Raw genomic sequence first — 25,556 nt, forward strand, 5'->3', positions numbered from 1 at the left:
ATTTTCAAAGTAAGCCTTAAAACAAGGTTCCTGCGTGTTGTGAACCGGCGAGCACAAAGAGAGCGGGACAAACTTCACGCTGGAGGTGCAAAGTGTGTGTGCCGCTCACAGCAGGGGGGCGGGGCTTGGCCTTAAAACAGTGAAGTCTAATCTTTGACTCCAGCAGCCCCCTTTTTTTCTTCGTTCCTGTGCTGTTTCAATATTTTGATGTTAATAAAGGAGTTACTTTAAAGCTAGACAGCGGAGGAATCGCTGCAAAAGACATTGGTGGCAAACAACCAAGTCAAGAACAAGGGAAGAAGAAGAAGAAGCAGTGATCAACGTGATAACCTGTGTTTTGTCTTCTCCCTCCCTCTGGACGATTCCGCAACGAGAAGATTGAGCTTTTCCTGTCTGTCCGTAACTTGGCTCTGCTGGATAAAGCAAATTCTGGCGCTCCTCTGCATTAAACTCACAGGAAAGCTGCAATTTGAACGGTGTCTTGCTTTCTTAATTCGACATATTTGAAACAAGATGATGAGGGTGAGACAGAGCATGGTGGGGGGGGGCAAAAGTGGGCGGGTGTGGAAAGTGACTCAATTACAGGTCCACATATAATTCAGCTGTTATTTATCCTACAGCAGTGCTACAGTGGATGTGCCTTTTTTGAATCACGTGTGGAAAGTGATTTAGAGAAATGTTTTGTCTGGATCCTAAAGCTAAAGTGTCTTAGGAAGGTGAAACTGGAAAAATAGCTCTTTAGCTCACCTGCAAACGAGTGGTAAACCAGTTAAACCAATAAAGCAATAATAATAAAGCAATATGTTACCCTACATCATTTTAGTGCGAAATTCAGATTACAAGAGTAAATTTAGAAGCAGTGTCAAAGTTTGAGAGGAGGCAAACAACAAAGACTGCATGTAGTAAAAATGGTATTTTCTTAAAAAAAAAAAAAAAAAAAAAAAAAGTTATTGTGCATTGTTAACACTTAATAAATGGTGGGAATTTCTTTGTGATTTCCATTGTTTATTGTAAAACAGCTGTATGTTGTGATATGTAGAGTTAGATAATGAGGTGAGTAAGCCATTTTTCATGTCAGTGTGGCCATGCCATATCATTTCTCCGAATTACCACACAGTTTTGTCAGGACGTGCATGTCCCAAACTTAAAGATGTTGTGCTATGACAACCAATTGAGGCAGATATACTGTGGGTGAGTGTTAAAAAAAGCTGCAACAAACAGTAATCTTCCTGCACATTCAGGGTCCAAATGATTAATAAATGTGAGTACAAATGAAGTAATGTAATAAATGTAAATATATAAATGTATAATAGCATTGTAATGTCATTTGAATGCATAAATGCTTCTTATCAACCATAACTTCTTAGCGTTTATCATCCCTCTCAGCATCTTATTAATTATCACTCCAGTCTCCAGTATGGATAATCATCTGATAAAGAGTCAGTGAAAGCATTTTCACACAGTGCCAAATTAGGATTTCCTCTTCAGATTATGATCAAGCAGATTAAACGCCAGATGAATGAGAAGGAAGCCAATGACTTCCTCACTTTTCTTTTGAAGTAGGCTATAATAAGGAAACTGAGGTGTGTGTGTGTATGTGGGTGTGTGGGTGGGTGGGTGGGTGGATGTGGGTGTGTGGGGGGGCAACTCTTCCTTTTCGGAAATGGGTGTAAATCTGATTAACAGCATTCCTTGTTTGTCACTAATGCTATATCCTGGCTGCAGAACAGTCAGCTGTCTCTGCTGTTCCCAGGAAGTGTGGGAGTGTGTGTGTGTGTGTGTGTGTGTGTGTGTGTGCATGCATCCTACATCAGAATGACTCCACACCACCATCGCATACTTAAGCTGAGACCACACACCCGCTCATATCAAAGGAAATGATTTAATATGTGGCGCAGAACAGAGGCTAATCTACTGAGCGGGTCTGAGAGGGAAGCAGAAGTGTTTCTGTCGTCCTGATAATGTGAAGGATTACAGATCGCCATAACTCCTTCAAAAGGCCGTATTCCTCTCACACCAAAGTGGGGAGGAACATAAAAAGGCAAGGCGAGGCAAGCCGAGGTCATTTGTACAGCACCATTCATACACAAAGCATTTCAAAGTGCTTTACAAAGGCATATAAATGCATTAAGAATAATTTAAAAAAAAAAAAAAAAAAAAAAAGGGTCTCCGATCCCTTCAGGCAAAGAGCCGGAGCTCGTTTTAATGCCGCTCCTGAATTTACATACAGTAAGTTCCTATAACAGAGCAGGTAATTATGTAAATTCAAAAGCGCACCACAAACCACAACTATCAGGGAGATCTGTGAGGGCAAAAGTGAGGGTGAATAGAGAAGCGATGATCCGTTCATGCAACTCGCTGGCCTCAGAACACACCGCTGGACTTTGACTGTGTTTCATTACGCTGATTAGAAAGATCTGAAACGGAGCATGAAATGTGTTTGCTGATGATGCGGTCATCAGAGGGAATCGACATATGCAAGCAATTTGATTGGTTGCTGGCGGAGTCACCCTTAAAGCCGTCTCTCAGTGTCCTGTGAGGAATAACTTGTGCCTCACCGCCTGTCGGTGTAAGTTCTTGGCTTGTGAACCTGTGTGTTTGTGTGTTTGGCACCAGAGTGTGTGTGTATATACATATGTGTGTGTGTGTGTGTGTGTGTGTGTGTGTGTGTGTGTGTGTGTGTGTGTAGATTCATTTAAGAGCTGGGTTAAAGAAAAATTCAAATACCATCAGATCCAGAAGTTGCTGTGCGATGACACGTTGCAATTTTTTGGTGCCTCTGCTTTCCCCCCACCTGCCTCATCGACTTCGCCTTCAATCACTGATTTCCTACATTTCCCAGAATGCACTTCGACAACTCCTAGAGCATGAACTTGTTGCATCAAGCTGCGGGTTATGCATACAGGTGTGAGGAATTACAGGAGCTACAGGAGCAGAGGAGGGCTCGGTTCCTCCACCTCCTCTACAATGGATTTCCTCCTGCTTTGCAAAAAATAAATAAATAAATAAATAAATAAAATCTCCATTTTAAGTTGAGTTCTTCATCAAGTATAAAAAATTTTGTTTTCCTTAAAACATGTGATAAAAGTCAGTGAGATGCCAGTGGGATGAGATAACCCCACTCGTGTCCAATGCAGTTTCATTTGTGTCAGGAATTTTTCTGGGAACGAGAATAAATATGTTGAAACAAGGCAGAATAAGGCCAGTCACCCCACCACAATCAAGAAAATGACACAAATCAAGAAAATTCTGCAAACAAATTGATTAGCATTGGAAACAAATGGGGTTATCCAATCCCACTGGCAGATTTCTTTTTCCTTGTTTAAAAAAAAAAATAGGATTTTAAGACTGAATATGAGGCAAAATTATTTGTTAGGATGGAGATTTTTTTTTGCTATTTCTGTTTTTGATTGCTGAGATGTTTTTCCTACCCTATACATTCACTTTTAGCTGCAGTGAAAATGCCTCAATGTGATGACACTTATAAGAACAAAACACCCCTGAACAACAAAATTGGCCCAGAAATGCAAAGTACACTCGGTGCACTAATAGCTGTTTTTTTGTTTTTGTTTTTATCAGTGTTACTGTACTCCGGGGGGATTTTTCCTTTAAATACATAATCAGAAACTGCTGCTGGAAAACAAGGCAGGACAAAGTTAATCTAAAAGGTTTGCATTTCATGACTTCTTTTCACAGAAGCAGTGATGCCAAACTATGACCTTATCGCTTTGCCAAGAATGTTTTTCCCCCATAAAGACTAAACGGAGAAATCTGCAGTGCACATCTGCGTGATTTTGGTTAACATCTCGTCTTCAGCGGATTAAGGGACGTACCGCGTTCAAGTATAACTTCTCACATCATCCCTCTCACTCTGCTCTGTCTCTCTGTTTACCTAATTGCCTGTCACTGTCTATCATATATTGTGCTATAAGGCAGAAAATGGCTAATATCATCCTTTAAATAAGTGCACAACTTAGTCTAGACACACAAATTCACAAGTTCTGACCCATTACAAGATATGAAGTTTTGTATCTTTTCCTTTTACTTGTCAACACCTGTTTCATTATCTCTTATTTTTCTTACATTTATCTGGATGTGCATGCTGAAGTCTTTATTAAGCCCCTCGTGACAAACCTGTTGATTAATGTCCTCATAAATTAATCTGTCTGGACTTTGCTTGTCATGACTTCACTACATCTGAAATGTTCTGGAGCGCTTTCATTTGAGCAGCTGTCCCAGTGAGACCAGCAGCTACTGGACAAACACATTCCTGGCACATAGTGCGAATGGTTTGGATTCCTTAAAAAAGTCCGGTTGCATTTGCATTTCTTCATCGGTGTTTTATTTTCTGGTGCTGTCTGGTTGGATGAGCGCAGCATGGCAACGACTCTGCCAAAGTGGGACGTTTGATTTCCTCTGGGGTCACTCATGTTCAGGATAATGCTGTACTAATGTAAAGTGTTTTGGATAAAGATGTCAACCAAATAGAGTGTGTTTATGTACCAAATCTCCTATTGCCTAATGTAATACACCATTATAACCCACATTATAACACATTATAATACACATTATAACAAGCGATGTCACAGGCCAATATCAAAGATCAGTACTGGGGCCAATCCAGACATTTTTAAGAGACCATAATTAGCTATAAAATGCCTGATCAAATGCTGATCAAAATAATTTCCCACTTATGCCCAATTTACTAATCTAAGTCAACTGTAGTGCAATTTCGTGCCATCAATCGTCATTTTCACAACTTGTCGCAGTAAATGACATGATTAAGGAGGCAAGCACGCTGGTGAAATATTGGCCTCGTGAAATTATTTTTCCTTGGCAGCTTGAAAGCAGCTCAACAGCTCAATGCAACGTTTGCAATGCAAGTCTTTCTAGAGGCGATAAGAACAGCACACGACAAAGTACAACACAACAAAAGTTCATGTATGAATACCCTTTTTTTTTTAAAAAATAAGTTACTTAATAGTGTTCAGTAAAGACCAATAAAGGAAAGAGCCACGACGTAGGCTACTGTGGGTGGGTTTGTCATTACACCTGTAGTTGTGCAGCCATAACTTTTTTCATTTAAATTCTAGTGGTGATCACAAGCTTTCCACCAAACATGAGCTGCTGAATAACAGGAAAATGTGTATAAAATGATGCACAAGACATCTATATATTTTCTATTGGGTGTAATGCTGCAGCCATAAAACAATCACATCTTAGGTTTGAATATTTCACTCAGTATAAGCATGGTGTGGCTTCAGTGAAGCACTGCAACCAACAAACATAGATTATGTGATATTATCATACTATATGAAAAAAAAACTAACTTTGAAGCTACTTAAAAGCAAATTTTAGGGAAAACGCACAAGCAGTTGTTCAAGTTTAACCTGCCTATACTGGGTTGGTTTTAATTACTTAAGTGCATTCATTGTGTGACTCTTTATCGGCAGATACTAAATGCTGAATGATGATTAGGACATCCCTAAACTCCAGTTAATGTAGAACTACATCCTGCATCCAACAGGCAAACATTTAAAGGAAATTTCACCTTCTTTAAGAGTGGAGTGACAGTGGAGCAAGGTTGGAAAAAAAACACAAAGAGCCTCACTTCTTACTCAAAACACAACATGTCTTGTATTCTGGTCTGTTGAGACTGCTGTGAGTGGAGAAATTGGCATCTATGCCTCTTCCAGGATGGATTTCTCCCTGTTTGACTGTTGAATGTTGGTGCAAAATGGTGAGTCTAGAGAGAAGCAGTCGCTCTTTGATCCTGAGGGACTGACACCAAAACCTGCTATTTTCTGCCATCAACCTCCAGTGGAGCCGCACTGGAAATATCTCCCCGAGACATCACATCATCTACGTTTGGCCGGCTATCCATGGGAATAAGGAAAAGCACACCGCCAAACACCAAAACGGACCAAGAAATGCAAGGTACGCCGCCAACGGCTATTTTTAAAAGTGCTATAGTGTTTCAGGCTGGGAGGTTTTTTTTTTGTTTTGTTTTTTTTTGTATTCAAATATCCAAACTCCTTTTATTCTAAAACTATTCTTGCTTTCACAAACAGGCCCGGTTCTTGGTCCCTTTCAATTACACTGACTCACTGCCTCCCTATACAACACTCATGCATACACACATGCACCTGCAGCCATACACACGTACACATGGAGACGCAGACCACTCACACCTGCACTGTGTCTGTAATCTACCTCACACCAATAAAAAGGCTTTCCTGCTTTTGAACCAGGGCTCTGCTTTCCCAAGCTGGAGGTATGCACTCTTGGCTGCCACGCCGCTCAGGCCTCGCTGTTTATGTTTGTTTTTCAATGAGTTTATGAGTCTTCACTGATGCTGTCACAAAAGTATGCGGTCAACCGCTCATCCCAGCCCATCCCCGGCACTAATAGGTTGATCCGGCGGGATTAAGGTTAGATGGTTAAGGGTGGATGATGGCATCCCTCCCCCTTGTTAGCTCTTTTTTTTGGGATCATCTCCCCTGGAAGCAGATTTTTTAGTGAAAATGTTAGAGGAAATGAGAATTTGCCTTGTTAGACAAATAATACCTGGCACTAAGAACCCTGCAAACCACCAAAATGCAGTATGGTGGATTTAATCCCATTACATCCATTTGGAAATGCCAGTAAATGTGAAACTTTCTCAGATTTTACCCCTTAAGGAAAGCATGACTGTATGTAAGGAGCCACACAAACGGCTTTCAAAAACTTTCAAAAGGATCTATACAATCTATAGGCATCATTGCTGTTCAATATCGACATGTTTTCTTACTAAATTTGCCTTCGAATCAAACATAGAAATCCAATTTAGTGGCAAATACTTTCTTTCAGCAGGTTATGATTTGAGAGTTTTGCATTACTATCACAGGAAAATTTGGGATCACTGCCCATAAGTATCATCATACATCCCTATTTTAGGTGTTTTTAAGTGTTTTCCTCCCACTTAAGGATGAACAAAGTGCATTTTTTAAAAATAACATCACAAACACATTCCCAGCCGCCTCTTACTGAAACAAGAATGAAGCATGATTTGGTAATTTTTTTTATGTTTGGCAGCATGGACAGCTATAATCAAAAGGTGAAAGGATTAATTTTTCTGCATCGTCTAGCTTTGCTCATCCCCAAGTTGATAGTCCAAGGGTTGAATTTCTGAGAAATACTGGACTTGTGCACGTACTGCATGATGGAGTCTCCAGGGGAATGAGAGAGGACCGGTGCTATGCAGTGAAGTTAGCTCAGGCCTTTCTTTTACCCCTTGTATCAGTGTGGAAAGTGGGGGTGTGAATTCTGGGATTACGGCAGCTGTGAGCAATGTTAAAAGTATCTACAGTGGTGCGCGTGGGGGTGTGCAGCAGACCAAGTGTGACCATGTTATTCCTCCTCGGTGCCAGAGCCATGCCAAGAGAATAATGAAGTGGAGGCAGGGAGAGGTTTATGTGATGGGGATCGAGGTGAGAGACACCGCGGCTCCCTTACTGGACCAAGTATCTGGAAAACAATCCGAGCATTTAGTTGCTCTTCAGACAAAACCTCGAATCTCCAACATGTCAGCTTTTCAGCAGCTAAGAAAAACTGCCTTGTTTTCAGCCTGACCACCGAGACATTTCAGAGGATAAAATGGGTTTGGAAAGATTTTCGTAAGACCAAGTATGATGACATTTTCTCAATCCATAAAGTAGCATCAAATCCTTCAACTGTAAACACTGAGATGAAAAAGGACCGGAGCTGCGGGGTTTTCACATGACAGCTGCCATTTGTAAAGCAGACACATCATTAGGTTGGTCAAGTTTGCCACAGAGGGACAGCTCAGATGAATAACTTGTCAAGCTCAGAAAATAAAATAAATTTGACCTCCAAACACTTTCCTGTCATTTTCTAAACTTTCCTAGCACTTGTTGTGTTATCCTCTGTGGCAAGCCTCCCATCTGACTTCTGAATAAAACGCAGAAAGCACAACAAGCTGTCTTCAAGAGCCAAAAGTCCTTACATGAAACCATATATCGGGACTGTACACCCCCTCCACTGGCATCTTTTGAGTATTTGCCTGATATAAAATACTTTTATAAAGTAATAAAAAACTTGTGATTGTGCAAAATGTTCCTGTGATTCTTTCCAAACAGTCTTGACTGCTGTATCATAGGAGGAGAGGGGGTTCAAAGACATTGTGAAATAGTTTCAGTATGTGAGAGAGAGAGCTACATATTCAGCTCCCCCTGACTCATCTTCCCCCCCATCTGACCACAAATGTTATACTACATCTGTGAATCGAAACAACGCCGTTCCCCTCCGGTCCGCATCACTTCTTTTCCTCCCCGCCCGGGCACTGCCATGGCTATTTACAAAAAGCTTGAACAAGAGGGGGGAACAAGTAAAGCAGTGTGTGTGAGAGGGGAGGCAGTGAAAAAGAGATGGAGATACGTGACAGTGACAAAGATCTGTCCCAGAAAAGTAGCTGTGGTATGCTGCGGTAAAGAAAAAGGAGGGTAAACTGGGAGCTGCGCTCTCTGATCACAGGAAATTGAACAGAATAGCATTCATTTCCTTGAAAATATTCCACTTTCATGTAACAGCCACTCTGTCATGATTACATGTAATGTATACTATGACATTATATTATCATAAGCTCTATTTGCCAAACCAAGAAGTACATCAGTTGTATTTAAGTGGGTTTGTCCCCCACCAACCCACCTGTAGAGATCAGGATGAAACTAATCTGACTGGAAGTGACTCTAATAAATCTTTATTTGAGGACGAGATTAACTGAAGACTTTGGAAACAAGCGACAAAATCACAAAGAAATCACAAAATGCCTTTATCTGCAAGAGTGCGGCAACTGATTGATTAGAAACTCCAGCGGTACTTCAGCTTGGAGACACTTTTCCAACCGAACCTTCATGCCTGCTGCATTTCCCTCATAGTAAACGCTATATGGGCTTTCCTTGCACCTTGAAAACCCTTGAAAGTTTGTGGACATGTTTGTGAAACTGGGAAAAAAGTAAAGGGATGCCTTTAAAGTTTTGAAAATGAATGATTTCAACAAGCCTATAAGTAAAAGATGGAGCCTCTGTGGTGTCGAATTTTGACAGGCGCTGTGTCTCGCCCCAAAACAAGACAATTGTGAGTCCTTCAATTTTACAAATTTCACTTGAAAGTCATTGAGAAGTGCTTAAAATTGATATCCCACTGATCTCACTGTGTGGAAACTGTATAATACATGAGTAATAATGTATGTATTGCATATTATACTACAATATTTTATAAAACCAAAGTCATGCCTTGAAGTAAGTTGTACTTCTTAGCTCTACACCTGGTCTGGATCCAATATAAACTCATGTAAAGCTTCTCGTAAAGTTCTTATTTATCATTTATGAGAATTACAGCTCAACTTTTCTCATTGAGCCTACTGTAAACTGTGTAAAGGTATTTCTTTACCTCCCAAAGCTTTTTGAACAAGGTCGGCTCAGTGAAATCACTACACAAACAACTTTGGTCATCCAAATAAAAGTTCAACAAGTTTTTTTCTGAAGAGTTTGGATTTTTTAAAAGGTGAAATATTCGGCGTCACCAGCGTCATCTCTGCGGAATTTACGGCTACGCGCTGCACGTTTTCACGAACGCTTCCCCTCACGGAGACAATGTTCATTTGCACACATTGTAAAGGATTCATGTGAGGATTAAAGCTGCGGGATGAAGAGTGTGAGGACTGCGGACGCACATCCAGGTAGACTCACCCGTGGACCGGTCGGTTTCTGTGCGGAGGCTTGAGGCAGATGGCAGAGAAACAGAAGCAGCAAAAAGTGAGAAAAGGTAAAAAGAACAAAACTTGGCAATAACATAATTGACCGTGTTGGAGCTCAGAGGAGGAGGCGGCAGGTGGAGGCTCGGGGCTTTTTCTGTCTGTGTGTCTGTCTGTCTGTCTCTCTGTGTGTCTGTCGGACTGATGATCAAAGGGTCCAAATAACGGAGGAAAAAATAACTTTCCAAGAAATAAAAAAAAGAAAAAAGAAAAGGAAAAAAAGATCCTTCCACACTATTTTCCTTTGATTGTTTCTCCTTTGTCTTTTTCTTCAGTAACTATTCACATAGTGCCATCAGGGGAAGGAGAAGTCATGACTTGGTGACCATAGTGACAGATTTATCCACTGCGGGAGGGTCAGCTGTTCATTGCGGCTTCTACAGGTTGAGTACCGCCGTGTATCCATTGCAACTTCATTTAAAAGCAAGGGTGGGCACAGCGGCGGTGATTGACACCCACACGGGCCAATGGCAGTGAAGAGCAAGCGGAGGGAACGCCCCCCCTTCACTAAATGGTCCAAGATTAACTTCACTCACTAGTAGGGAGAAAAAGCTGCTGTGGTGAGATTACCAGCCACAGGTGTGATCACAAGAGCGAGAGAATCAGGGGCTGGTTGTGTTATCAAAAATGTCAGCGGAACTGTGGGGTCACATTTTAGGTTCTCGTCCCCATTCAGAAATTTATAATGCTCTGTAATATCCCTGTATTCTGCAGCAGTGGCATTTATCCTGTATACTTGGGTTACAATGGGAAAAAAAACTATTGAGTAAAGTCAATAACTGTCACATCACATCACATCAGTAGCTTAGGTTGTGATTGTAGCTGTGTTTGTGTGTGTGTGGCTCGTAAGACATAAGCTGCTGTCTGTACTGCTTCATCCCATATGTGATGCTTCTAATTTATTTTGTTTGCCTAATCTTTCTCATTGTATGCTACTGGTGTTCACCAAAAGTTTTTGCAAATGCTGAAAATGAATAATCCTGCACACGGTCTTCACTTGCACAGGGACTTTTAGTGCCCTGTTTCATCGGGCTTTTTTTTTTCTTTCTTTCTTTTTGGAGGGGGGGGGGATTGTGCAATAAACACAGCACAAGTAACATAAAAGCAGCCTGTAAGAATCCACAAAACTGTCTATTGTGGACGTCCTTTGAGCCACTTTTTCCTCTCTCAACCTCTGGCTCCTACATCGCCTCTCTCGCTTTGCTCTCTTTCTGTCTCACCATCTTTTCCCTTTCAGATAAATTGTGTGGCCCATTGAGAGGGAGTTAAAAAGAAGGAGGAGAGACTGAAGAGCCGCAAAGAGGGAGAGCGAGGGAGGCAGAGTGCTGGGTGCAGGTGTCCAGCTCCAGTTCAGCAACCCCTCAATCCACAGAAACTGGGCTTTTAAGAGCTGAAAAGGGCCATCCGGTCAGCCTTTGGTGGAAAGGGTGACTACACCACCCCTCCCTCCCATCCCACTCTCAGTCTTTGTCCCTATAGATATTTTTTAATTGTTGGCTATGACAGTTCAGCGGCTTTTTGAGTGCCTCAGTGAAGAGCCTTGTAATTAGAGCTATTGAGCTGCTGGAATTGGCACAATTAGGGTCAGCATTAATGATTTCTGCGTGCACCGGGCGGCTTCAACAAAGGGGGATTTTTCTTAGTAAGGGTGGAGAGAATTCGTGGAGAGGGTCAGGCAGAGCGGGAGAGACTGAGGAAAGGGAGGGGTGGTTGTGCATAAAGGGAGCAAAAAAAAAAAAAAAAGGAGGACTTAGCAAAGTTGAGGCACTGCAGTTATCTGAGCTCTTGTTTATTGGACCACCGTAGAGAACGTGGATCTCACAGCGGAGCATCCACACATATCACTATCAGAGCCGCGAGAGGTGGGATGCGCCTTGTCCTAGCGCTGTTTCGCACTCCGAGGCTTCAAGCTAGAGCACCCACTCCTCCGCCCTCTCACCCCTATCTCTGCTCTGTGCCAGCCGGTCCACTCATGTCCCGGCCGGAGTGAAGAAATGCCGTGGGAGGTGAAGTTGAAGTAAAGGGGCGGGAGTGTACAATGGGGGGAACAAGAGTGTCTCCCGGAATGTTAACGAGATCAGTTTTATATCTGCTCTTCCCTTTTTCTGTGTCCCTCCCTTCACTCTCGCCTCAACCCTCCACCCCTAACAAAGAAGACAAAGTTTTCTGGGGTGTAAAACTGTTGTAGGGAAAGCATGGCTCGACACTTTAATTCTGTTGTCATTTGGCCGAGCATGAAAGGAAACCCCGACAAGAACAAAAAAGAATGAATGAGCATGTTGAAAGGAAATGTACTTCCCAATTACTGCGGCGGCTCTTCCAAAGATCCCTCAATTGCCGTCCCCTGCCGGCTTACACCAACTACATACGGCAGAAAATTAGCAGGTGTCTGTAGACACAGAAACAGAGCGAGCCGGCCAGCGGCCACCCAGAGTCCTGACACCGAGGGGGGAGGATTTAGCACAGATGTTCAATCATGTCAGATGTTCAGAAAGTACTATTTATACACACACACACATGAACAAGCATACACACAGACAAGAGTTCAAACCTGGTATGCTGAATGACGTGGGCAGTTCCAGCGCTGTAATTAATGGAGGAGCAACTTTTAATTAGCACATTATTACTGCACAGGTGAGTTATTGTATAATACTGAGTAAGATTCCTTTAAACTACGTTGACAAAAAAGACATGAACTCTCATATTTAGTCTTAAGTTTTTCTTGAAATAAGCGAAAAAATCTGCCAGTTGGCTGAGATAATCCAGAAGTTTCCAGAATTTTCTTGAATCAAGTGTCATTTTCTTGATCCTAGTGGGCTGATCTGCTTTATTCCACTTTATTTCAACATATTTATACTTGTTCTAGAAAAATTCCTGTGAAGTGAAGCTTCATTGGAAACAAGTGGGATTGTCTCATCCCACTGGCAGATTTATTACACTTGCTGTACGTAAAAAAAAAAAAAAAAAAAAAAATTGGATATGAGTCTAAATGACTTGATAAGACGTACACTTACATTACTATATACCGTGTTCATGACCAAATGCATTTTTGTACATTTATCATGTGATCTTCATGCACTGTTAAAGTCTATATATCATTTCTGCCAGCCCATAATATAACTCAGTGCCTCCCATACTGTACAGACAGGAGGAATCCAGGTAAATGGAGTCCTACTCGACTGTTGGCATGATAGGTCTTGAAAAGTTAATATTGTCAAACACGACTGAATGCAATTACAGAACCGAATGGAAGACAGACAGAGGGGGTTGCTGAACGGAAAAATCGGAGGTCAGATAGAAAGGCCTCTCCTTTTAAAGTGTCATCTGGATTTCATTTCATAAATTCCACATATTTTACATGTACTGGCCGCAATTTTCACTAGCTCCTGAAAACGAGGAGCTGCATAGCCCTTGGCTGGCCAAGAGCTCTGGACAGCAGCAACCTGGCCTCTTATTACCCTCTTCACACACACACACAGAAACACAGAAACATACACACAGGGAATCTGATGTAGAAGCATGCCTAGGGATGGAAACACACACACAAACACACAAAGCATCAAATAAATAACCCTACAAAGCCGAATTATCCATTACATTAATCAGAGATGTGAGGGATTTCTACATAGTGAGAGACAGCATGAAAGAGAAAGTGGCAAGAGAGAGCCGCGGGTGTGAAAAGGGCTATTGAGTCTGGACTGGGGTGTCCCGCACCTGCGCTGTCTATTCACCCCACTGTTTACACACTGTCATCCACAATTAATACCTCCTGGGGGCTGGGCTGCCTGCCCTCTACAGGGCCCCGGACCCATCCTGGGCCCTTATGGATGCCTAATTGAGCATACCGCTCTCCTGATTGAATTAACAGCTCTGTCTCCGAGACCTTTTCCCCTTGCAGCAAGGAGGGGGACTATTCCACAGCCGCATGGGACCCCTGTACCGTCCCACAGAGGACAGAGGGGGGTTGAAGAAAGCAAAGGGTCAGAAGGGGGAGTTGTTGAAACTGTCCAGAAAACGTGTCCCTTTCTGTTGGCAAACCAAGGCTGGAAATGTGAACTGGGGGCAACTAAAGGTCCCAGTCTTCACAGGGCCGGCGAGCCTGCCAGTTACATGGTCCTAAGTTCCAGCAGGGCAGCGACTGTGCAGAATAAACTCACAGAGCAGGAGAGGAGAGTGTTCAACATCAAAACACACACAAGACATTTCAGTGTTTGTACTGTGCATCTAAATATTTTAATAAATGTGACCAATATCAGCTTTTGAAGGCTGACAGCAGAAGGAATACTTTTATGCTGAAACGGTCAACAGCCAGGTGAATACTGTGCCAATTTTCAATATAATTTAATTTCTCCATTTTCATGGCAAAAGAATTTTATCCTTGGCGGGAAGAAAAAGCCTTTACAGCATGAGAAAACAACAGGAAACAGTATTTTTTCATCATCACAATTTAAAAATACCCACCTTGAAGAGCATTACATACCCACTAAAAATGTTCCAGTGTGAGCAAGCACCCCTGCAGTGTCCTCTTGGCAGGATTCACAACAATAGCAGTAAAATATAATAATGTGGAAAGTCAGAAGCCCTCGGGAGCGGATGGGAGATGTATGGGACCAACTCTAACCTCTTTATTTCCAAGTCTGTAAAAGAGTTTGCCATATCTTTATCACTATTTGTCAAAGTTCAGCGCACACAGGGACCTGAAAATCAGATCCATCTCTTCAAGGGAAATGAAACGGGTGAATTCATCTCAACTGAGGCTGTTGACTGTCAGATTCATGTAGCCAAAAAATAGTTTCTGCTTGAGTTCCCCGACTTTCCCTCTGCGTGTAATCTCTTGGCTGTATCCGTTTTTTTGCTTCTGTATAAAAATAGGCCTTCTTAAGTAGAGTGGACTGCACATTGATCCGGTGATCCTGGCTTTACTTTGTTATTCTAACTTAAAACTTCTTTATCAATCATCTGCTGGGAGATCTCCCGGTCCCTTAAAAGATTTTCCAAAGCAGGAGAGCAGATTTGTGCTACCAGGCCACACTGAACAATACTTTTTGAGTCTGGTCAGTGATCCTGCATGAAAAATATTTCTGCTTCTGGAGATGCAATGCACATAATTACCTTGTGCTTTTACATTAGGATACCAACTTCTTTCTCCATACGCTGCAACTTATTATATTATATATTTACTGACCAACCTCCATCACTGATTAAAGCTTGTTATTATTCTTTGTCTTTATATTTAGCTAAGGCTCTTATCTAAAGGGATTGGGTTAATATGCAGCAAATGCTAATCTAAGACTATTCTCTTCAAATAAAGTTCATATAGTCATATGACTAAACAAGTGATCCTAAATGCTCCCATTCATTTGAGTCCTATTGTCCTCTGTACACTATGCATTTGCTAAAGTATTCAGACTCACTTGACTTGACTTGGAGAAATTTGCCCTGTTAAGTAATTTCAGAATCCATTCATTCACAATTTGTAGTCCAAGTTCTATGCACAGATACATATTTCTATCAAGGTTTAGACAGATTTGCAGAAATTTATGTGAAACTAAACGGCGGAAAACACAAGTTTGTACTGGTACTCCACCGCTGTGCTTCATTTACACCAAACTGTAACACAAGGGGAAAATTCTGCTCAGCATTTCTTATCATCTGTTATTCACATGTTACATTTAGATTGTATTTAGCAGCTGTGAACCCTGTTTTCCTGTCAAACTTTCTGACTTAATGTGCCTTAGTGTAATGTGGGGTATTGTTGTGGACTCTCCATCAGGAGAGAGACATTTGGTTCAGTCATTGATGCCATTTGACTCCTGTTTTAAAGAAAATACAAATACATTTTTCCTGTAAGGTGTTGGATTAAGCATCAATGCCAAACCAACAAATTTTAGCACATATTCTACTCGGCCAATAAAGGGTTCTGATTTTGATTTTATAAGCAGAGTAAGTGTGTGAGTGTCTCTAGACCGGCTCCCAGTGCAAACCAGACAGAGGAGAGAACTTTCTCGGCCCTCACCACCGTCACCGCGCAGAGCAGCTCACCTCTCGATGAACCCCCAGTCCAGTTTTGGTAGGGAGCATGCTCTACCAATAACAACAGAAAAAAAATCTGTGGACCCCATACCCCTGCACCAGTGAACTGTGCAGCAACCACCCCATGCCCCTCACCCCCGTCACCTCCCTTCCCAGACCCCATACCCCCGTTTAACAAGCCAGCCAGCACGTTCCCTGTTGTCACTTGTTACCCACTGTCCCTCTGATACGAGTCGCGGGCGGGGCCAATTAAACTCGCACTGTTCCCCACACCGGGTCAAGAGTTTAGTGGGTCATCATCACCGCGACTTCTACCAGGAGTTACCTAATCCTCCGCCCGAACCACACCAGCCTCTCTTCATAATGTGATGTTCAGTGACTCCCTTCCTTCTGTTCAGTTAGTAGTGGTGTTGGTGGGTGGTGAAAGAAATATAACGCATATAACAAAATATACTGCTGCTGCTGCTACTAGTACTATTGTTAGATCTGTTAAATTTGAAATAGGGTAAGGTGATCTGGCCAAAATCAAAGAATATCTCTGACAAAGCACCTTGATAATGATATTGTGACAATATTTTTGTACGCAGTCACTAATAATGTCTGCAATAATGTGGATATAATGACCAAGCAGGTAGAGGCAAATTGTAGAAAAGCTAGAATAGTCTAAAAACTTCAGAAAATTGCATCCTGTTCCTATAATGCAGCCTTTGAAAACCAGGAAAAGACGACACTTTTGCACTATCATGATATTATAGTATCCAAATTCCCAGACAATATTCAAATCTCTTATCATGATGCTGATAAAATATTGCTATATCAACTAGCCCTAATCTGTAATGGTAAAAGTAGTTCTAGTGGTAGAATAGAGAATAGTAGTGCAATGGTAGGAGCAGTTGTGACAGTAAGAGAAGATTGTCTCTTGAAATACCAAAAAATAAAAAAAAATAAAAAAAATGCAATGCTCTTAAATGGTGCAAATACATTTTGAAGGCTGGGCAGAGAAGTGATTTCAGCTCAAGTCACTGATATCTGCTGAAGTGCCCAAGAGCAAGACAATGAATACATACCAGCACCAGAGCTCCAGGGTTGCTGCTCGGGGTCTGATCCTGACCTCTCAACCTCCAGGTGGATGAGAGGCAGGGCAAACGGCAACTTGCCTGCATGAATAAAGTCCAAGTAAAGTGGAATATTATTTGAAGGCAAATGTCCTGTTTGATTTTCACTCATTCACTCGGTGTCATTGCCAGCCTATAGAAGGTCACACACTCACAGAGCAGCGCAAATAGACAATCACATACAGTACATGCACATGTATATAGGTAGTTTAGGATCCCCCATCCAGCTGACTTTCAAGCCTTTGACATGTAGGAAGAAAAAACATGCAAGCTCCAAACAGAAAACTTTTGGCTTCTTTGTCCAAGCTACCGTACCTGTGCAGTATAATGATTTTTCAGAGGTGACAAGCTGTTTGTCCTCCCATACAGCTGAAGTGGCTCAGAGCTGAGGGTTCAGCTATCTCAGATATGTTAAAAAAAAAAAAAAAAAAAAAAAAAAAAAAAAAAACTCTCATGGGTGTAAATTCCGAACAAATCTGCACAGAGTTGATTTTTGCACTCCTATCCATTGCTGTGTACGTTTAAGCACTTGTACCCTGCCCATCTCATCAGCAGGTTCTTTTTTTTTTTTTTAGTGTTTCTAATGTTTAAGTTATAAAAGGGGACCTTTGTTGGGACAGAATTAAGGGTTGAAGTGATTAATGTGGTTTAAGTTGCTCTCTTACAACCCACACAGGTAATCTAGTCCGCAATCCACTATTAAAATGCATACATCAGGCTCCATATAGACTCTATTGTGGCTCTACTGAGTGTATTGTGGGCCTCGCGGACGCTCATGATGCTGATTGGCTGATTCCCCATGAGGGGGCTGAGAAAACCAAAACATAAATCTACAACATTACAGCGCATTCTAGTGGCCGAAATGAATAATTACAGTCTAGGGCCATTTCAGACGTGGGCGGGACGGCAGATGGCAGCTATTATGCACGGTGAAGTGAGTTTTTATGCTCGGGCCAGCCAGCACAGGTTTTTTAAAAATCTATTTATAGAAATGCTGGATACTCATAATTTTTTATTTGATAGCAGCCAAGAGTCTCCTTGCACTGCTGTGAAATCACGTCAGCTTATTTTATGATTTTTTTTTTTGTGTGTGTGGAGGCTACTCATTGAGGCACTGTAGATCATTAATATAATTGAAAGACTATTATCTAGCTTGCACAGTGATTTAAAAGGAAGTAAATGGCACTGGAAACCATCACTGGGCTTTGAACAGGCTTTTGCATCCATCCACAGAACAATGGCCATGCTATAAATAAGCCTGTGGGAGGAACTTGGCTTTAGGCTTATATATTCACCACTATTATATGCTGTTAAAAGCTGAGAGCAGGTTAACTTCACTGGGCAAATGGTAGGCTAATTGCAGTGAGCAGACAGTATTTTTAGCATATTTGCCACAAGCAGGCGGAGCTAAGGAGGCCTGAGATGGAGGGATGCTGAATAGCAGGTGGGGACCGCTGATGTTTACTGGATGCACATTACTGAGGGAGGATCAGAGGAAACCGGACAGGGGGAAGCAGTCCGCCTGTTTTATTTTATTGTGAGAAGTGCACTGGTGGTTTCCTCTGAGGACGATTTTGTACGTTTACTGATCAGAGGACGGCACTGCTTTGGCGTCGGCTCTCGGCAGACTGGCACACACCGAGAAAGGCTCCGTCTGTGTCTGTCGCGTCGCTTGAGGCTGCAACGATGTGACGGTCCATCGCTGGGTCGACGGCCAGAGCCTTTTCCCTGAAACCTGATATTATGCAGGAAACAAGGGACAGTAGGCGGATTAAAGTGGAACAAAGCGTCGGTTCAGAAAACGTTTTGCAAACTGGCAGGTCAGTTTATTTTGCGTGGTGCGCCACTGCATGAAGTGCAGCCAATGCCTGGGATGAAATGCCAGCTTAAATGTCCTTCTGTTACACCATGTCAAATGTTATATGTCTGACGGAATCGTTTTTGTTTTTTAATTTGGCTTGGAATCGTACATTTTTTTTAGCAGGAGGAGCAAATATTCTCGGCCTACTTGATTCAATAAAAGAGTGTAGGCCTTCACTGTTTGTGAGGAGTAGTGCCCTTCATAGTGAGCAGGAGTAGATAATAGACTTGTGAAATGCTTGTTTACCAGATAGTTCTGTCTTATTCAAGCAAATTTAATCAAGCTTCTATCAGCAGCTGTTTGATCATTTCTATTATAGAGGACTTGGTCTGATTTCTAAGTTACCTATTTGTGGGTTGATTGTGATATAGAGTGAAAAATATTGTATGAGTAATCAAATTCTTTCAACCTAGTAACTCTTCCAAAAATAGATTTTCTATTAAAGGAACGTGTTGTTTTTCATGTGTTATGTAATTTCCCTGAAGGGAAAAATGTCTCATCTGGTGCAAAATCATTGGGTGCATGAATATGTGTGCATGCATGCATGCATTTCTCAACCTGCGTTATGACCCCCCTCCCCCGCAGGCTGCATCTCTCTTAAGCTCTGGACAGAATGCTGTAATCCTCCGATTGAACCTTCTCTTACTAATTTATCCACTTCTCCTCATATACCATACGCCCCCCTTCATCAATCCCTCTGTCTCCTCCCACTCTCTACCTGCAGTATAAGCCAACTATGGTCGACCCCTCGGAGGTTGAGGATCAAAACAAGTGCAAAGGCCCACAACTTGAAACACCAACTGTGGCCACCGAAGCCCCTCGGCTGCCAGAGGAGGGTGATGGCGTGGTGACAGAGGACGATGGGGACGGCGGTTTTGAGACCCCGCCCACAGGTAGCTCTGGGCCAAGCCCCTGCCACAGTGCAAGCTCGGCAGGGCCAGAAGCCACCTCTCAGGAGATCGCACCTCAGCAACCCCAGACTCAGGCTGAGCGAGAGCCATCACCCAAGCTGCACCTGGACCTTTACAACTTCGACTCACCAGCCGCAGAGGGCAGCCGCTACGTGCTGACCAGCCCCCGCTCTCTGGAGGCGTGTGCCCGATGCGGGGTCAAGCCCGTGGAGCTCCTGCCCCGCCCACTGGCTGAGTTCGCCCGGGAGGCTCCTGGCCGATCCATGCGCGTTGCAACAGGGCTGTTTGAAGTCTACGAGAGGGACAGGCATGCTAAACTCCGCCAGTGCAGAGAGGAGAGGGAGAGGATCGTCAGGGAGGAAAAAAGACGGATCTTGCAGGCTGCAGTCAATGGCAACAGCAGCACGTCATCCTCCTCAGTGGAGCAGCAGCACAAAGTCACTTCTGGCTCCAGTCAGCCTTCTAAATCTGGGCCCGTGACCTCTAGCTCAGCCCCTGATTTCGGAGCATCCTCTAGAGCCACAGCGTTAGGTGCGACCTCTAAAACAGGTACAACTCTTTTATCTAAAGCCTCCCCCTCCAGTCTTAGCACCTCCCCTAAGTCTGTCCACACCGGCTCCCCCCAGTCTTCAAACACTGGTTCAGTGAGCTCTGTGTCGTCCTCCAAAGGTGTTTACTCTGCTAAAAAGGCACTGTCCTCCTCCTCTGAACAAGTTAAAGCCACACGAGCGGTTTTGTCCGGCCCTCCATCAGTAGTCAGGAAGTCCTCTGGTGGTAAATCATCAAACACCTTCCCCAGATCAACGCCAAAACCCCCGTCCTTCCCAAGAGCCAATTCTACATTAACGTCCTCAGTGTCAAAGTCTGCAGTCCAGAGCCCTGCAACGCCTGTAAATGGCGTAACAAGAGGACCGTTCTCTCAGCACAATGGACACCTGGGATTTCATTCGAAGGTGCGAGGAAAAAGCCATTCGCTGGAGTCCTTACAGCGGAGGATGGATACAGTCTGCTCTTCCACCTCCAACACCACAACTACTACAACATGCACCTCGTCAGAGTCCGGCGCCTCCTCCTCCTACAGCTGGGACGGCGCCCGTGATTACTGGGCGAAAGTCTCAAGCCCCCGCGCTCGCACCCTGGCAACTTTCAACTCCCTAATGGGCCGCAGCCTCAGTCTGGGTGACCTAAGCCACTCTCCTCAGACCACACAAAAGGTGGAGCGCATAGTCAAGGAGGTAAAGCGCCGAGGGCTGAAGGCTGTTCCCGAGCGAGACCGCAAGATCGCGGCGTTGATGCTCGCCAGATACCAGGAAGAAGACATCATGAGTCAGACCCGTTACGTGGCTCACCTTCAGTGGGACAGCGAGCGGCGCATGGACGAGCTACGACGGGAGCAGGAGGACCGGGAGAAGCAGCGTGCGGTGCTGCAGTGCCAGCGGGTGTGGCAGTCGCAGGTGTCAACACGCCAGCGTAGGCTCAGCCAGCAGGAACGGGAGTCCGCAGCCGCCAAACTGAGACAGGCCGCAGAGAATGAGGAGCGGTGGAGGGAGCTGGCAGAGCAGCAGGAGCGTCACCGTCTGCAAAAGCTGCAGCAGGCAGCCCAGGAGGAGAGGCAGAGGAAAGCCTTGCAGGAGCAGAACCTGAAAGCTTTGGAGGACGACAGAGCGGCTGTCCTGGAGCAGGAGAGGCTGCTGCTGAAAGAGAAGCTCACCATGGCTGAGCTAAAGAGGCAGGAAAAAGAGCACCAAGCCCAGGAGGAGCGACGGGGATTGAACAAAGCCGAGCAAAGGCGACACGCTGCCCTAATACAGGAAATCTCCCGCCGAGAGGAGGAGGAGAGAGAGGAGGCTAGGAAGACAGCAGAGCAGAAACTCGTTCGCTCCCTTGAGAATTATGAACAGATAGTCGAGCGTCGGGGGCAGGAGCTGAAAGAGAAAGCCAAGCGTGAGGAGAAGCAAATCCAGAAAGCTCGCAAAGCAGCAGAGAAGCGTGAGCGCCAGCAGCAGCAGCAGCTGGAGGCACGTGTGAAGGAGGCAGAGAAACGGGCCCAGCAGGCAGCGCTGGTGGCGGAGGAGAGGGCCAAGGAGAAAGCCCAGCGGGCCATCCAGACCCGCCAGGAGAAGGAGAAGCTGCAGAAGCTCAACAGGCAGCGCGTGGAGGAGGAGGAGAAGCAGAGGCGCTTGGAACTTCTCCAGTCCATCGAGAGGAAGCTGGAGAAGAGCGAGCAGATCTTCAAGGAGAAGCGCGCCGTGCTGGAAAGCGCCCGCTCGGTGGCCCGGGCCTCCTTCCACGTGCGGGACAGGGTGCGGGAGGAGACCAACATGCGTACTTTTGATAAGATGGCCCTGGAAGCCCAGCTCAAAGCCAGCCTGGATGAGAAGTGAACCTGTGTCTTTGCTGAGGAGTCCTTACTTCTGGTCATGTGCTTGGCTCCTGCCTTCATTATGGCCTTCATTACTCAACAGCTTTACCCAAGTTCCCATAAAGAACCATTGCAATTTTTGTGTTATATTTTTCCTGATATAACTTTACCCATCAATTGCTTTGATTCACTTTTTAAATCATTCATTTTTACATGGAAATTCCATCAAAGGAAACCAAATGAAGACATAATTTTGTAGTGTGGATGTAATGGAAGTACAAACTACATTAACTGGTGTAAATGGTTTGCCTGTGTGGGCCATAGACTTGATATAAGACAAGAGTATAAAGAGAACTGCCTTGTGCAGCAACACAACCCCTCCTCTCTTTCTCTGTGCCCTCTGCTCTGGCTATCTCAGCTACTGGACTGAAAGCTGTGCTGGAATGAAAAGAGTCATTGTTTACCAGGAAGCACAACTCCATGACAACTGCAGGGGCTTTTAAGGGAGCGCTCCTTAAAGGGAAAATTAAGAAAAGAGAAAAAGCAGGAAAAAATGGTTCTAGACCCCCTAAGCAAATGAGGGATCCTTTTGTACACACTGTGATACAGATAGAAACACTGAGCCCATACAGATAAAGCCCGGGGCTGGAAACTGTCTTTACCTAACCGCTGACAGTGCAGTACAGGAGGGCTCTTTTGCATGAGCCCGGTGCTGATGAAGCACTGGAGGACACAGGTTTCTGCAGCAGAGGTGCTCTTCCTCCCCCTCAGCCTCCCTCCCAGATCCTCCTGGACTCCTGTCTCTCCTCCTCATGTCATGTAACAGTAAACAGTGAAGTGCTCCGAGAGACAGCCACCTGCCCCCCCCACACACACAGTCGATCTGCTCCTGAGACCTGCAGGGACAAACAGTCGGCTTGTGACTGTGCCAAGGTCGACAGGTATGCACTTAGTATTCATTGTGCTGCTCAGAGTTAAACAATAGGTTATGCAATACCTTTTTTTGTTGTGTTTCGTGCTGTTGCCTCTCAGTGTTTTTTAATTAAAACACAGCAACAGCCAGCCATGCCAACCTTGACCTGAACAGTGCAGAGCGACACGCACATACAGATGTGCTGACATGTTAGCCAGCAGCAAGCTCTAAAGGCCTCTGCCTGCGCTAATCCTACAATCTCTCAGATTATAAAAAGAGAAAGGGCGATACGCATGGGGTTTTGCCCTCAGATGTAGCTGTTGCCATAGTGATAGCAATCGGGCCACAGCAGCGGGAGGTGAATGACTGAGCGGAGTGCGTGGGAATGTGAAGGGGCTGCCTGTGGGGAGGCTCTCTGGCAGAGGAGGCCAGCACATTCTGGCAGCTTCGTCGAGGGCGTTATTGGGAAAACGCTCCATCAGGTTGCTATATTGACATCTATGTAGGGCAGGAAAATAACTGCAGTGCTGCTCACTGTGCATTCCTCCACTTCACTCATTCAGAAAGAAATCCCTTAAGGCCTTGGCCTTCAGATTCAGCTGCTGGACCCCACTGGCCATCTGTGCCAACTTATTCAGCTCAGCAATTAAACTGGAACCAGCATTTCAGACTGTCACACATCTGATACCTGCTTACACTCCCAGCGCCTGAGATAAAAGCCCAAATGAATTTGAAATGCAGCATTAGACCAGCACGAGCTTATGGCATTGAGTTGAGCCACGCTGTTCCCACCAGATAATCATAAGGGAGGTGATGTAAGGTTAGAGGTATGAGATGGCAGATTTGTGTGTACTTAACAATGGTGGCTGAAAAGATGCATTAGCTCACCCAGAATAACCCAGAATATATTTTCAAAGTGCAGCTGAAATCCACAAAAATGACAATAGAAAACTGCAGTAGATCGGCGGTAACAAACAGGGCGACTGCGGCCATTTGTTTACATTTACATAGAAAATCTGATATTAAACTTCTGTGGCACAGATTGTGGTTTTCCCCTGTTTAGACGCTTTTAAAGGATTAAATCTCCATGACGTGTCAGGAATCTGTTGTGTCTGTGTGTCGGAGCCGGGGTCAAATGACTGGCAGCCAGTCAATACAGGAGGTTGATTATCATTATTAAAAAAAAAAAAAAAATCCTAAAATCATCTTTTGCCATAACAATGTTCTTATATCCAGTCTATAGCCTATTCAGAATGAAAGCGGTTTTTCTACTGTGTGAATTGTGGTTTCATTTTACATTTTGAATTGAATGAATTGACTGAGTAATAATCCATAAGAGAGTGTGCCTCAGTGTACGGCACAGCTTCAAGTGTTTTATTGCTTTGATAAAGCCAGAGTAACCCACTGTTCATTTTATTACAAAGGGGAGAACGCACATGTTGGCTTAATCTTCTGTTTTTAATCAGTAACAATGAAATAATAATCATCATCATCCTTCCACCAAGCAATTAAGTTTCAGACTAAACAATTTCTGATCGATTACTAAATAAAAGGCAACACACAAGCACCATTATAAAGGGTGATTTCCACATTAATATTTAAATAACCAGCAATGAAATCACAGGTTTATGGGGTCTTTTTGCCATCAGAACTGAGAGCAAGAGCTGTCCATTTTCTAAAACTATTGGTCCCACAATTTCTCATTATAATTATTATTTTTCTCTCTATGCTCCTCTTGGTGTGGGCGCTCAGTTGGGTGGGATGGGTGGCTGTGGGGTTTGCAATATGTTAAAAGAAATGAAATATTACTATATTACCACTGTATTCTGTGCCCCATTGTTTTGCGCCCACAGTCACCGCCCTCATCTTTTCTTTTCTCCGCTGCAGGTCCCGCTGATTAACGAGGACATGGTGACGTAACCTGCTATCCTGCCGTACACAGCTCTTCTTCCCACGCTCAGCCCTTTTCTGTAGCTGCAGCTAAACTGTATGTGAAGGAGCCGGACAAGTCGATGAAACACGCCGCTGTGTGATGGAAATACTATTTTTCGATTTGTCTTAATCAGCGACAAGGCCATCCGCCCGGGGGTTTGAGACTGCAAAGCTTGGGAATTCACCCAGAGAGGAAGCGATAGCCTTTGACCTGCAGAAATGACAGCTGTAACATGTGCAAGGTTCAAACACAGCTTTATTAACATCAAGGCATGTCGTTCAGTCCATACAACTCAAATATTATGTTCTTTAACCCCTTACCCTGAACACATGGGCTTCTTCTCCGCCTCATTTCTCACGTTAAGTTAACTCATCATTTGTACATGATCATAAAATGCTTGCTTCCGTGAATTACATTGACTTAGATTGTCGAGGACAGACTTTAAGATGTAGCAGTGATGAACGGGTGAAGGGTGATATCGGAGACATGTCTGTGATTTCATTGTTTTCATGAACCCCTCCCCAAAATACACCTCTGTTAAGAAAAGGACACAATCTGTGCATACAATCAATCCCAGAATAATAAATACAAACATTTTTCAAGATCGATTTGCA

At 43.9% G+C, this 25,556-nt stretch overlaps 2 protein-coding genes across 3 annotated transcripts in view; one reads left to right on the forward strand and one right to left on the reverse strand.

The window, feature by feature from the left end:
- smoc1 (SPARC related modular calcium binding 1) overlaps positions 1–10,183 on the reverse strand; it is a 68,698-nt gene extending 58,515 nt beyond the window's left edge. For both annotated transcript variants that reach the window (XM_030045179.1, XM_030045178.1), the window contains exon 1: positions 9,750–10,183. In XM_030045179.1, coding sequence (XP_029901039.1) covers positions 9,750–9,854 — 105 coding nt within the window. In that variant the 5' untranslated portion in view covers positions 9,855–10,183. The remainder of the gene's footprint in view (positions 1–9,749) is intronic.
- An 8,014-nt stretch (positions 10,184–18,197) lies between these two features.
- ccdc177 (coiled-coil domain containing 177) lies at positions 18,198–25,526 on the forward strand. The gene is made up of 3 exons (XM_030044924.1): positions 18,198–18,782; positions 19,548–23,037; positions 24,897–25,526. The coding sequence occupies exon 2, from the start codon at positions 19,560–19,562 to the stop codon at positions 22,116–22,118; it is 2,559 nt and encodes an 852-aa protein (XP_029900784.1). The 5' UTR covers positions 18,198–18,782; positions 19,548–19,559; the 3' UTR covers positions 22,119–23,037; positions 24,897–25,526.
- Positions 25,527–25,556: the final 30 nt, after the last annotated feature.

The sequence above is a fragment of the Myripristis murdjan genome, chromosome 22 (assembly GCF_902150065.1).
Source record: "Myripristis murdjan chromosome 22, fMyrMur1.1, whole genome shotgun sequence".
In the NCBI taxonomy this organism is placed as follows: Eukaryota; Metazoa; Chordata; class Actinopteri; order Holocentriformes; family Holocentridae; genus Myripristis; species Myripristis murdjan.

Coding starts and splice junctions, on each gene's coding strand:
- ccdc177 (XM_030044924.1), top strand. CDS start 19,560: ATGGTCGACCCCTCGGAGGTTGAGGATCAAAACAAGTGCAAAGGCCCA.